The sequence below is a fragment of the Schistocerca piceifrons genome, chromosome 8 (assembly GCF_021461385.2).
Source record: "Schistocerca piceifrons isolate TAMUIC-IGC-003096 chromosome 8, iqSchPice1.1, whole genome shotgun sequence".
Lineage (NCBI taxonomy): Eukaryota > Metazoa > Arthropoda > Insecta > Orthoptera > Acrididae > Schistocerca > Schistocerca piceifrons.
In genome coordinates this window covers 476,998,118-477,011,878 of record NC_060145.1, presented here as the reverse complement: position 1 = coordinate 477,011,878, position 13,761 = coordinate 476,998,118, and the positions used below count along the sequence as shown (strand labels likewise).

General features: G+C 37.8%; 1 protein-coding gene across 1 annotated transcript in view; it reads right to left on the bottom strand.

Annotated features, from left to right (window-relative positions):
* The window catches only part of LOC124711386 (protein son of sevenless), a 252,363-nt gene that overhangs the window by 22,097 nt on the left and 216,505 nt on the right, over positions 1–13,761 (bottom strand). Inside the window, exon 24 of the mRNA XM_047241436.1 lies at positions 3,706–4,024. Within this exon, the coding sequence (XP_047097392.1) occupies positions 3,706–4,024 (319 nt within the window). The remainder of the gene's footprint in view (positions 1–3,705; positions 4,025–13,761) is intronic.

The window sequence follows — 13,761 nt, the reverse complement described above, 5'->3', positions numbered from 1 at the left end:
ATTAACTAAAATGTAATTTAAATTGTTGTACTATAAAATTTATTGAAATTTTGTATGAAATTAAGTGAACGCTTCCAAATTGTATATCAAAACATGTAGGGCAATATGTGGCCAATTTTTTGGTGTAAGAAACTGAAATCATTTAATGACTTAATTGTTGGTTTTTAAGTCTTACATTTAACTATGTCTTCAATTATTTTGTTTTATATAAAAGGAAGTGATGCATGAGCTGTGCGGGCATGGGCAGAGTCAGTAAGGGTGTAGTAGTCTATGTAAGGGACAGTCAGTGAGAGAGTCCGTCAGTCTGTCTCCATTATTGCCTTTCGGAAGCTGTTTGTGAGAGACTCTTCACATTGGTAAGCACAGAACTAAACCATATACAGGGTTAATCATTATTAATGGTGTAAACGCACACAGTTGAAAGTACGCGATACTATAAGCAAAAAAGCCTCAATAAACATAGAGGCAAAAAAGCATGCCTTAAGAGCTATGTGCACTTTTTCCATCTTCGATACTGTGAAACAAATCTCTGCTACTGCAATTTCTTTGCTTTCTATATTTTGGGAAGTGGTAGTAGGGACCAAAATACGAAAAAAATGTGCTCTAAAGTGCTCTAAAATGCATACCTTAAAAGTAACGAGCACTTGATCATTAAAACAGTTTTGTTTCAAAGTAGAAAAGTAGCTCTTAAGGAATGCAGTTTAGAGCACATGATTACTGGACTTTTTTTCTTGTTTTGGTCCATACTACCAAATCCCAAAATATGAAAAGCAAAGAACTTGCAGTAGAAGAGATATGTTTCACAGTATCGAAGATGAAAAATTGCTTGTAGCTCTTATGGTATGCATTTTCGACCCTATGTTTACTGAGACTTTTTTCTTCTAGTACCGTGTACTTTCAACTGTATGTGTTTATGCCATTAATTATGATACACCTTGTATACTGTTGTTGTTGTGGTCTTCAGTCCTGAGACTGGTTTGATGCAGCTCTCCATGCTACTCTATCCTGTGCAAGCCTCTTCATCTCCCAGTACCTACTGCAACCTACATCCTTCTGAATCTGCTTAGTGTATTCATCTCTTGGTCTCCCTCTACGATTTTTACCCTCCACGCTGCCCTCCAATACTAAATTGGTGATCCCTTGATGCCTCAGAACATGTCCTACCAACCAATCCCTTCTTCTGGTCAAGTTGTGCCACAAACTTCTCTTCTCCCCAATCCTATTCAATACTTGTATACTACTATTCAATACTTGTATACTATTAAAAAAAATTTCTTTTTTTTAAGCTTGTTATTATTCAAGCTCCTTACGCTCACAGTATAGGAGTGTTCAATTACACTTTTCGGGGCCAGTATGGGTGAATCCAGACAAGTCTGTTCTGTAGGGTATGTAGAACACCTACATCTCCCGACTCCTAAGTGAATCCATCCCCCTATCCATATTCAACAGTTTCTATCACAGAAATACTTCTTAATTTCATTTCACATATTGATATACAAACCTGTTTTAACAGGAATGAGAAAAGTCATATCAATTTCTGTGTCAAACATAAAAATGTAAGTTAACAGAACCTATACTGCAATGTGCTGCATGTTAGCAATGTCCCATTAACCACGAAAAAGGAAAGGAATTGCACCCATTTCCTAAATTTAGTTATGAAGTGCCAACACCCAGCCAAACTGTTCCAAATTGCCAAGGAATACAATGAGAGCATGACAATAGAAGAGTCAAATAAAGTTAAATCGCACAACCACCTATGCACAAGAATGTGGTGTCATGTACCTCATACAAATTGTATGTTGGAGGAAAAAGTTAGGTGGACCCAGGGAAGGGAGCACCTATATGTAGGTGAGATGAACCCACACAAGACAAGACGTATACCGTGTTAGGAGCATAAATTTGAGAGAAAAAAATACCACTGTAAAGACTGCAGGAGAATGTGTCTAAACAGTCCTTACAGAAGTAAAAGTGGTACTGTATTCTGTTTCCCATTATGATGAGTTCTTCAAATTAGTAAAGTATGGGGAGACTTACCTCGATTGTGTGGATTACTAATAGCGATACGGCCATACACACATAATCGCAAAAGCAGCAGATGTCAGAGCTTGTTATTGACAATATAGGGTTGCAATTACCTTGCAATACATAGCTCCCCAAAAATGAAGAAGCAATGTTTATTTGGAAGATACATAAATGGGTGAATACATCATTAAACATGAAGAGGCAACATAGAAATTTAATATAAGGAGAGAAATCAAAATGAAGCACTCTCTAGTGTACTGCCATGGTACTGATGCAACAATAAAGTAACTAAGTCAAAATGTTTAAATACATGGAAGCAAACATTTCATCTTACCACAGACACTAAAGTAAAGTGGTGATTTTCCACAGAATCAACAGTAAGTGTCATATAAATAAAATATAATAAGTTAAACTTTTAAAAGGATCACCAAGGAAAAATACAGCAAATTAGTATAGGTTAAAATGAGGTTAGCAACACACGTGCTTTCTGCAGTGCCAATAACAAAACTAGAGATATGTACAGAGATTAGCCGAAATTACTAACAAAAAGAACAGCTACTGTCTAGTTTTTAATGATATTATTATAAAAGTTTTGTTTTGTTGAAAATATGTTAGAATTATCAGAAAAGCCATACTTCTAAGATTTATTTGTTATGCTAACTACATGAAAAGAAATATAAGTTGTTACTAGTTATTTAAAGGAAGTAATTTTCATGACATCTTTCATCTCAGTGGTGGGATATGAGGGGCAACACACAATTTTGGGGGAAAATGATGAGCTACGCTCTGTCCTCCTAAATGATTTAAGATGATCACGATATTTTATAATATTTTTATTAATATTTAAGTTTTGACAATGTATCATCAGAGAAATGAAATATATGTGCATGTAATAAAGAGTACATGGGCACAGCACATCTGGCAGATAGGACGACAAGCTAATCATCTCCATCTGCTGTGGTCCATTTGTTCTTAGACAGCATGGCTTGGAGGTGTGTTGCAGCCATGGAAGAATGGCACTTACGATAATAATACTGATGTCAAAGAAGAAAAAAAAACATATAACGTTTTAAAAATATGAGTCATTTGATACTTCATTCCTCTTCAACCCTTCTGCCAGAAGAAGCCACAGGCTCCACAAGCTAGAAAACTGTAATACCTTTTCTTTGTTCGTTGTCCTGCCGCCGCTTAGTGAGTAGTTTTTTTTTATCTATCTGATACTAATATTTTCAAAAAATGAAGTTTTATAACTGTCATAAGGACATTCTTCATTTATCCAATGTTTTGATTTGTCAAAATGTATTACGTTGTGCAATTTAATGAGACAAGACGTGTAATTCAAGCAATTTTAACACAATTGTAATATACATGTCTGATGGGATTTATCTGTTGATGTATAAAGAAGTTTTAATAGATTGATAATTGAAAGAAGTAATTTTCTTGGCCAATACATAGATCTGACAAGGATTCCAGTTCTCTTTCAGCTTCTAGCACTGAAGACACTGCAAAGGATAAGAAGTGCACAAGGAAGAACAGAAGCACAGTTATTTGGATACAATAGCAGGTTCGAAGTTTAATTAATACACAATACAGGCAACCACAGAAACTATATTACGTACTATTTATTTATGAGCTAAATACAAAGACAGAATAAAACCTTTGAACATACAGTACAAAGCTTACCGGAGGAAGAAAGGTTGTGTGTGGACGAATGTACAGGCCCATTTCCCGTCACAGACATATGGCGACGTGACGGTGGTGGTGCTGGTGCTACAGAGGATGCAGGAGAGCCGGGAGGATGCGTTATCTCCATGGCAGAATTACGTCTTACAAGTATGGCAGAACTGCCAACTGGCTGCACACGTGGCACGGTGCCCGATGCTCCTGCAGACGACACCGACAGGAGGCTCGCAGAAGACACCAGACCGAGACGTGGAGGTAGAGGCGGCGGCGGTGAGGGATCACGAGGAGGTAGCTGTGGTGCATCTGGAGCCTGCCGGATCTGCCAGAATGATGTTTGTTCTATACACGTGTTGCATTAAGTGGTTCTGAAGCTTAAATAATTACATTTTCAACAACATTTTGTATGTAGTGAAGTACAAACGAAAAGAATTATAAATAACTAGAATTGAAAGGTTCGCACTTAACAAATTCAATATTAACTCAAAAAAGACTTACATTAGGTGTATTTAATAATTTCTTCCAACTCGGATCCTCAGCATGTACAAAGTTATTTTTGGAAGTTATCATTTATTTATTGCATTTACTAATTAGAATGAAGTCTACACATCACTATCAGCTGATTTTGGGAACTGTTCAAAGTGATCTGTAGTGATCTGAAAATTGTTTTTGCAGATAAAATCGAGTGACAGTGTACAACGTCTGGATCTCTGTCAAGTTGGTAAATTCTCTAGAGGAGAACTGATTTACTTACTCTGTCTGCAGAAACATACATACATTAACAGTTTGACTACCAATGGAAGGCAAAAATTTTGGTACATTTCCAATCTCCTCTTACGATGGGGTAAGATTTCTCCCAGTTATAAACACAACATCACGTATACTGATAGGCCCCACATTATCTATTCCATCTAATGTGTAACTGCAGTCTTCATGAGTTGTTCAACAGATTGGGGTGATCACACATGGGTGTGATAGATGTTTTGCCACCAAAGAGGGTACATACAGAGACTATGGCTTGTTATTCAGCTCTCCCCACGGTGCCATGCCATACTTGTAGTTGCCTTGTTTCAGGATGTCATTCTGCGGTTGTTTTGAAAGTTTGAGGGTTTGTGTATGGTTTTGTAAGATTGTGGTGATATAGTTAAATATAGAGCCAAATTTTGCAAAGTTATGTAGCAGATGCCCCTTTAATTTTTTGTAGTTTGTGATATGCACAAAACTGCATCAAAACATATGGATACTTGAACGCTACTGATACTGATAAGGGATGGTATACACAAAGCATTAGTGCACTATACTGAGAGGTAATACTGTTAATAAACACCAACAGTTGTCGAGTTTCTTTTCAGAATTGTGGTTACCGTGTGCTCAAAGTATAAATGTATACTCACACGGAGAAAGAAATGCTGAAAATTGGTGTAAATATTCTTACACTTTGTGTTCTGTAACTATTCTGCATTTTGTTCACAGTGATGTATTTGTTTACTTGTGTAATAAAGCTAGTTTCATTCAAATTCTTCTAAGCATATAATATTCAGAGAATTTTGTGGTGATTGAGAAGCTAACAAGGGCCAGCATCATACTTCATAACATTTCCAAAATATCAAGACATAATAAGACTGTAAGCATTTTTGTGATGGAAAACATAGTTGCTGGTTGGAAGATATTGTTAATTATGTCTTTTTTGTATGATTCAGTTTTTGATGGATGCAATAAACATTATTGCAATAACAGTTTTTGTTGCTTTTTGGAAACTAAATGAAGTATGCTTTCACATTAGAAAGCATGGATTATAGGCAGAAAGATCTGTAATTCTCTGTGAACAGATAGTTATTTGTTTTAAATTATAGCTTCAAATTATAACAGAAGCTCATCATATGTGAAGTGTAAAGCACTAATTACTTTGTGAATCAATCTTGATATCATTTTATACATGGATAGTCATTTTCCTAAGTTTGGACCTATAACAGATATTTACATATTTTAAATTATAACTTTCAACAATGGAAAATCCAGGATGGAGTGTAACAGTATTATGAGAAGAAAAGTTGCTACTCGTCATATAGCGAAGATGATGAGTTGCAGCTAGGCACAAACCAAAAGAGTCTCCCAATTAAAGCTTTCAGCCATCAGCCATTGAGGCCTTTGACAACTACACACACACACACACACACACACACACACACACACACACACACACACACAGAGAGAGAGAGAGAGAGAGAGTGGGGGGGGAGAGGGGGGGGAAGGAGTGTGTGTGTGTGTGTGTGTGTGTGTGTGTGTGTGAGAGAGAGAGAGAGAGAGAGAGAGAGAGAGAGAGAGAGAGAGAGAGAGAGAGAGAGAGAGAGAGAGGCTGCAGTCTCAGGCAACAATGTGGTTTCAGTTGCCAGAGACTGCAGTTGTTTGTGTGAGTATTTGTGTGTGCGTGTGTGTGTCTAACGTTGATGAAGGTCTTAATGGCTGAAGCTTTAATTGTGACAGCCTTATTGTTGTGCGTATCTGTGACTCAGCATCTCTGCTATATGGTGAGTAGCAACTTTCCTTCTCCTAACAAAATTATAACTTACGATAAAGAGTAAATAAGATATTACAAGCAAAGTGTAATTTATCTGATCCTGAGTCTTAGAAATCGAAACGTAGAAGGTTAGTCATGGGGCTAATGAGTGATACTGCATCCCGACCCCCCCTAACACTGCCAAAATCTTGGTTGTGGTGAAACTGACCTGCAGCATAGCATAATGCTTACATTTGCCCCTTGTTTACACACTTTTAGTCATAAAAACTAAAACTGCAATGTAAATTTAGAAAACATATACGAGATCATGGGAAAATCTCCTATTAGATAATGGGCAAGTATCCGTGTGTTTTGATGCAATTTGTGCATCTATCACGAATAAAATACAAAAAATGTAAGTGTGCATCTGCTAAATAACTTTGCACAATTTGGCTCTATACGTAACTATATGCAAGCAGAGTAATCCAATTCAAGAGAAAGACAAGGCAGTACACTGGCTACTGTTTTAATAAACTTATAATCAATCAAAGACTTTATTGCTTATTCATGTGCCTGCGTGGCTTAGATCGTAGTATACCTGCTTTGTGGGGTGGTGTCTCCCTGCTCAGCACAACACAGTTTTTATATTGTTAATAAACACTAACAGTTGCAATTTTGTAATTTCCTTAATCGCTGTCATGTACCATGCCACGCCACTTCGATTTCCAAAAACACAGTGGAGGCTCTTTCAATTTGCTTTGCTGTGGTCGCGGTGTTGCCTCTCTACGCCTGTCTATCTCTTTGGTTGCCACTCTCAAGTCAGACCACATACACTGTATTCTGCCTTAATGTTTCTCGTAAGAGGTTACTTGCATGATAATTTCCAGAAGCATTCAATGTAACCAGAACTGTTTGTCCAGTTTCCAAAAGACAGATGTCAAATAATAAATGGAGAAACAAAATATAGTAGCTCTGAAACAATACAGGTCAACAGTCACAATACATTTTGAATTTTCCATCAAAACACAGGAAGCCTGTTCAATAAGGAATAACCTTAGCATATCAATATGGGACATTGAAAACTCTTAAAAGATATTTCTACAGATATGCTGCACATATCATCTGGAAGCCATGAAACTTAACAGATGCACTCAGACATAAGCACTTTAATATCACATTACTGTAGGAGTCATATGAGGAAAGGGGAAGCGGGCACACACAAAATGTCAAACGATGCCAAGTGCCTTGTAACTGAGTGAATACTGCATTGAACACCTGTTTGAGTTTTGTGTATTAGTGACAGACTTTGAAAGATACGATTCAGTCAGGTGATAGGCCCTAAAAGGAAATTTAAATGTAAATGTAAACGCCACTCACTGGTTGACTGTTGCCTAAAGGCACTAGTAGGAGCAATCTACGACTTTGAACACGTGATTAGTGTGTCGCCAGTAGATGAATCCTAATGATGCCACTGCTTTTGGCCTCGTGAGAGTTGAGTTGACCCCGTAACAGACCTCCCTACCTCAGAACAAATCTCAGGAGGCCCTTCCACACTGAAGGCAATGGTGCTAACCATCTGGGTACAGATGCAGTGTTTTAAATGTTTTAAACTTAATCAAGCAATTATGGGGTACTAACAACACTTCATTGAAATAAGTTGAAAGAAACAGTATGTGATTCAAAGCAAATTTGATTCAGGATAGTTCTAATCAGGAGCTAGCTCTGATTTGACCCCACAGTAACATTAGTATGAAAAAAACATAGTAAACAGCAATTGGTAATTTGTTCCTAAATCCAACTGTCTTTAACGAAACTGATGTGAGCTCTATAACAAATTGTTTATCCGAGTGTGATGGCAAAATGGCAGCTAGAAAGCATCCCCACCAATCAGTTTTATTTAAGAAAGAAAAATTAAAATTTCACAATTATAAACATTCACTCAGTTAATGTTTTGGAAAGAATTCACAGGAAGAAAATAGTTAGTAGTTACAATACTGCCACAAGTTGCAGCAATTGGCCTGCTCCTATTGTTGGTCTAAATAAATGACTTACCCTACATTTTGGAGGACTTTTACATTCGTCGATAACATGAGCACATTAAAGAAAGGCTCCAATACATCCATAATAGACATAGCCAGGAGACTAATGGAACAGGCTTACAACTACTTCACAGCCAGCAGCTTATTTTTATTTATTTATTTATTTATTGTTCCGTGGGACCATATTTAGGAGAAGTCTCCATGGTCATGGAACGAGTCAATACATGAAATTATAACACGATTGTAGAAACAGATAAAATGAAATATAAGAAACATATTCAGGTGACAAGTCGTTAGTTTAAATAAAGAAAATCAAGAATGTAACACTGGAATTTGCTTAATTTTTTAGCTCTTCCAGGAGCTCCTCGACAGAATAGAAGGAGTGAGCCATGAGGAAACTCTTCAGTTTAGACTTAAAAGTGTTTGGGCTACTGCTAAGATTTTTGAGTTCTTGTGGTAGCTTATTGAAAATGGATGCAGCAGAATACTGCACTCCTTTCTGCACAAGAGTCAAGGAAGTGCATTCCACACGCAGATTTGATTTCTGCCTAGTATTAACTGAGTGAAAGCTGCTAACTCTTGGGAATAAGCTAATATTGCTAACAACAAACGACATTAAAGAAAATACATACTGTGAGGGCAATGTCAAAATTCCCAGACTATTGAATAGGGGTCGACAAGAGGTTTTCGAACTTACACCATACATAGCTCGAACAGCCCGTTCTTGAGCCAAAAATACCCTTTTTGAATCAGAAGAATTACCCCAAAAAATAATACCATATGACATAAGCGTATGAAAATATGCGAAGTAGACTACTTTTCGTGTTGAAATGTCACTTATTTCAGATACTGTTCTAATGGTAAATAAAGCGGCATTTAGTTTCTGAACAAGTTCCTGAACATGGGCTTTCAACAACAGCTTACTATCTATCCGTACGCCTAGGAACTTTAACTGTTCCGTCTAGCTTATGACATGCCCATTCTGTCTGATTAAAATGTCAGTTCTTGTTGAATTGTAGGTTAGAAACTGTAAAAACTGAGTCTTACTGTGATTTAGCATCAAATTATTTTCCACAAGCCACGAACTTATATCATGAACTACATTATTTGATAATGTTTCAATATTACACACAAGATCCTTCACTACCAAGGTGGTGTCATCAGCAAACAGAAATATTTTTGAATCACCTGTAATACTAGAAGGCATATCATTTACATAAATAAGAAACAGCAGTGGCCCCAGCACCGACCCTTGGGGAACGCCCCATTTAACAGTGCCCCATTGGGACTGAACATCATTACCACTCTCAATATTGCGGAGGATTACCTTCTGCTTTCTGTTCTTAAAGTAGGAGGCGAACCAATTGTAAGCTACTCCCCTTACTCCATAATGTTCCAACTTCTGCAGTAATATTTTGTGGTCAACACAGTCCAAAGCCTTCGTTAAATCAAAGAAAATACCTAACATTCGCAACCTTTTATTTAATCCGTCCAAAGCCTCACAGAGAAAAGAGACTATAGCATTTTCAGTTGTTAAGCCATTTCTAAAACGAAACTGTACATTTGACAGCAAATTATGTGAATTTAAATGCTGCAGTAACCTTGTATATACAACCCTCTCGATAACTTTAGCAAACACCGATGGCATAGAAATAGGTCTATAATTGTCAACATTATCCCTGTCTCCCTTTTTATAAAGTGGCTTCACTACCGAGTACTTTAATCGGTCAGGAAACCGACCACTCCTAAAGGAAAAGTTACAGATATGGCTAAGTACTGAGCTAACATACGTGGAACAATACTTCAGTATTCTGCTAGATACCCCGTCATATCCATGAGAGTTCTTGGCCTTTAGAGTTTTAATTATTAACTCAATCTCCCTCTTGTCAGTATCATGGAGGAGCATTTCAGGTAACAGTCTCGGAACACTTTTTTCTAAGAGCCCTATATGATTCCCTGTTGGGACTAGGTTTCTATTTAGTTCACCTGCTATATTCAGAAAGTGATTATTAAGCACTGTACACATATGCGACTTATCAGTAACACGGACATCCCCACTACGCACTGATTCTATATTCTCGACCTGTCTCTGCAGACCAGCCACTTCCTTTACAACTGACCATATGGTTTTAATTTTATCCTGAGACTTAGCTATTCTATCTGCATACCACATACTTTTTGCCTTCCTAATAACTTTTTTAAGCACCTTACAATACTGTTTGTAATGGGCTGCTGCATTTAGATTTTGACTGTTTCAAACGTTTTGATATAATTGCCACTTTGTTCTACAAGATATTCTTATCCCTTTAGTCAGCCACCCAGGCTGCCTGTTTGTGCTAGTACCCTGTTTTGAACGTTCTAACGTAAAGCAACTTTCAAAGGGCACGAGAAAAGTCTTGAGGAAAGCATTATATTTATCTTCTACTGTATCAGCACTATAAACATCTTGCCACTCTTGTTCCTTGATAAGGTTTACAAAAGTCTGTACAGCAACTGGATCAGCTTTCCTAAAAAGTTGTTAACTATATTTAACATGTGTTGCACCACAAAAATCTTTTAGACTTAAAATTTGTGCATCATGATCTGAAAGGCCATTCACCTTTTTGCTAACAGAATGCCCTTCTAATAATGACGAATGAACAAAAATATTGTCTATGGTTGTTCTACTGTTCCCTTGCACTCTCGTTGGAAAGAATACGGTTTGCATAAGATTATATGAATTAAGGAGGTCTACCAGCATCCTTTTCCTTGCACAATCACTTATACAATTAATATTGAAGTCACCACATATAACTAACTTTTTGTATTTCCTATAAAGTGAACCAAGAACCTCCTCTAGCTTTAGCAAAAATGTTGTGAAATCGGAGTCTGGGGATCTATAAATAACAACAGTAAGAAGTTTAGCTCCACTAAATTTAACCACACCTGCACAACATTCAAACACCTTTTCAGTGCAGTACTTTGAAACATCAATTGACTCAAATGGGATACTGTTTTTCACATTCATGGCTACTCCCCCACACCACAAAGAGCTCCTAGAAAAGCTGCCAGCCATCCTATATCCCGGTAAAGGAAGCCTCTGAATTATCTCCTTATTTAAGAAGTGTTCAGATATACCAATAATTTCAGAGTCAACATCTATAAGCAGTTCACTAACTTTATCTCTAATACCTTGTATATTTTGATGAAATATACTAATTCCCTCATTAATCGGATACCCAAGCTTTGTAGAAAGTGGTTTCTTTATTAGAGAGACTTCCCTTAAGCAGGAATACCTATCAGCTGACTTCAATCTAAGAAAGGTACAGCTCTAACATCCACAACTACCGGAATTTTCCCATGAGTGATCCCACCACCCCCACCTATGCTGTCACCTATAAGTTTTGCCAACCTCCCCTTCCCATACCCGTTGAGGTGCAGGCCATGTCTAGTGAAACCCATCCTACTGATAGACTCCACCGACACCACTGAAATGTGACTCATGCCTTCTGTCATCAGCGCACCCCCAAGTCTCATGTTATTACGCCTGACGGCTGTATCAAGATGAGGCCGATCGTGACGCTGAAACAGTTCCACGAAATGCACATTCGTGTTGCCAGTCTGAGTGGCTATCTTTTCCAGGTCACCATCTATGTCATACTCCCCATCCCTATCAATACTATTACCAGCCCCACCCACAATCACTACCTGATCCTCTTTAGTAAAACCCCTACATAACCCCCCTATGTTAAAAGTCACCTGAGCCAATCCTGCATTAGGCTTCACAATGCTGGTGACCTGGTACTCACTCCCCAAAACTTCCTGCAACTGCTGGCCTACACCTCTACCATGAGAACTACCTAACAGCAGAACCTTCTTCTTTCTCTTAGACTTTGCAACTGTCCTAGCCACCGTAACTGCTGAGGTCTGCTGCATACTTCCTACATCTACAGCTACTAGAGATTCCTCTCCACTAGACTCTGACAGTTGGTCATATCTATTACAAAAAACAATAGTAAAACTATCTGAAAATCTCCTCCTCCTAGCAGATCTCTTGCCAACAGCCAGCTCCCATTCCCCAACCCCCTTCTCCCTCCTCATCCTATCTAGCTCCTCCTGTGCGTTTTTCAACTGCACCTGAAGGGCACAGATCTTACACTCCTGCTCCTCTATCAACTTACTCTTGCTACATAACCTGCAGTTCCAGGAGAGGATCTCACCAGAATGCCCACTGGCTTCCCCACTGCATTCCCCCCAGTGAAAATACTTCGAACAAGCCTCACACCGCAATCCACTACTCACGAACCTACGGCAAAGCCCACACTTCTCACTCATGGTAAAATTTTACAATTATTGAAACAAGAAAACAACTTTATCTAAGTTCCGCTACTACAATAAGAAGATGTTAAAAACTGACTACAATTATCACGAACTTGCTCTACAAGGGAAGTAACTACTATTATTGACAGTATAAATCAACAATCAATATTTCAAAAACTCGTATCATGCAATTCTAAACCGACTCACAGGTACCAGAAGTGGTGATCAATGGGCACATACATGATGAGATGGTGTGAAGTTTCTGGGATCCTGATGGATAATAAACTGAGGTAGCACCAGCATGTGGAAAAGTGAAACCAAAAACTCCAGTCTGCCTGCTTTGCACTCAGAAATCTCTACCACTGCGGTAACTTGCAGACAAGTTTGCTAGCATACTTTCACTCAATTCTGTACAATAGCACAGTCTTCTGCTCCGATTCGTTGCAGTGTAAGTGGAAAGTACTTATTCTACATTAACAATACTGTGTAAAGTTTAATCACCAAACATCTTGCAGAAGACCTTTGGAAGACCTAGGTATTCTCACACTTTCATGCTAAAAATGAAATAGCTTGATTAATAATAATTACATGAATTTAAGATAAATCCAGTAATACCGAGTTCAAATCTAGAAATAGAAATAACGTCTATGTGGACTATGCAGTCCTATCAAGGGTTCAGAATATGGAGTTATATTCTGGTGCAAAGGCTACAATAGCTAGCCAGCAGACATCAGGCAGTAAATTGCAAATCCCCAAATATTTAAGAAATAAGAAAAACAGTACCTCAGTAGCTACTTCTACAACTTATTAGAATATGCTTGTGTCAAGGAGCAAAATTCTGTGTAGTTGTAATATTTGTATTAGATATACCCTGTCTTTGCTTGTATATAGACCGCTAATCATTGTCTGTTTAAAGTTAAATAAATGGATTTTTCCAAAGAAGCTGTTTTTCTCTGCAGTCTAGATGTAATTACCATTAACTATCGCTTTGTATAGATTACTGCTAGTCAAAATTTGTTGTTAGTATACCTTTAATATACATTACATAAGTAGCCACCAGGGGTTGGTCCTGACAGTTAATGTATAATTTGATTCATTCCACATCCCTGAAGAGATTACAAAAGTGTGTGTGTGTGTGTGTGTGTGTGTGTGTGTGTGTGTGTGTGTGTGTGTGTGTGTGTGTGTGTGCGTGTGTGCGAGAGAGAGAGAGTGAGAGAGAGAGAG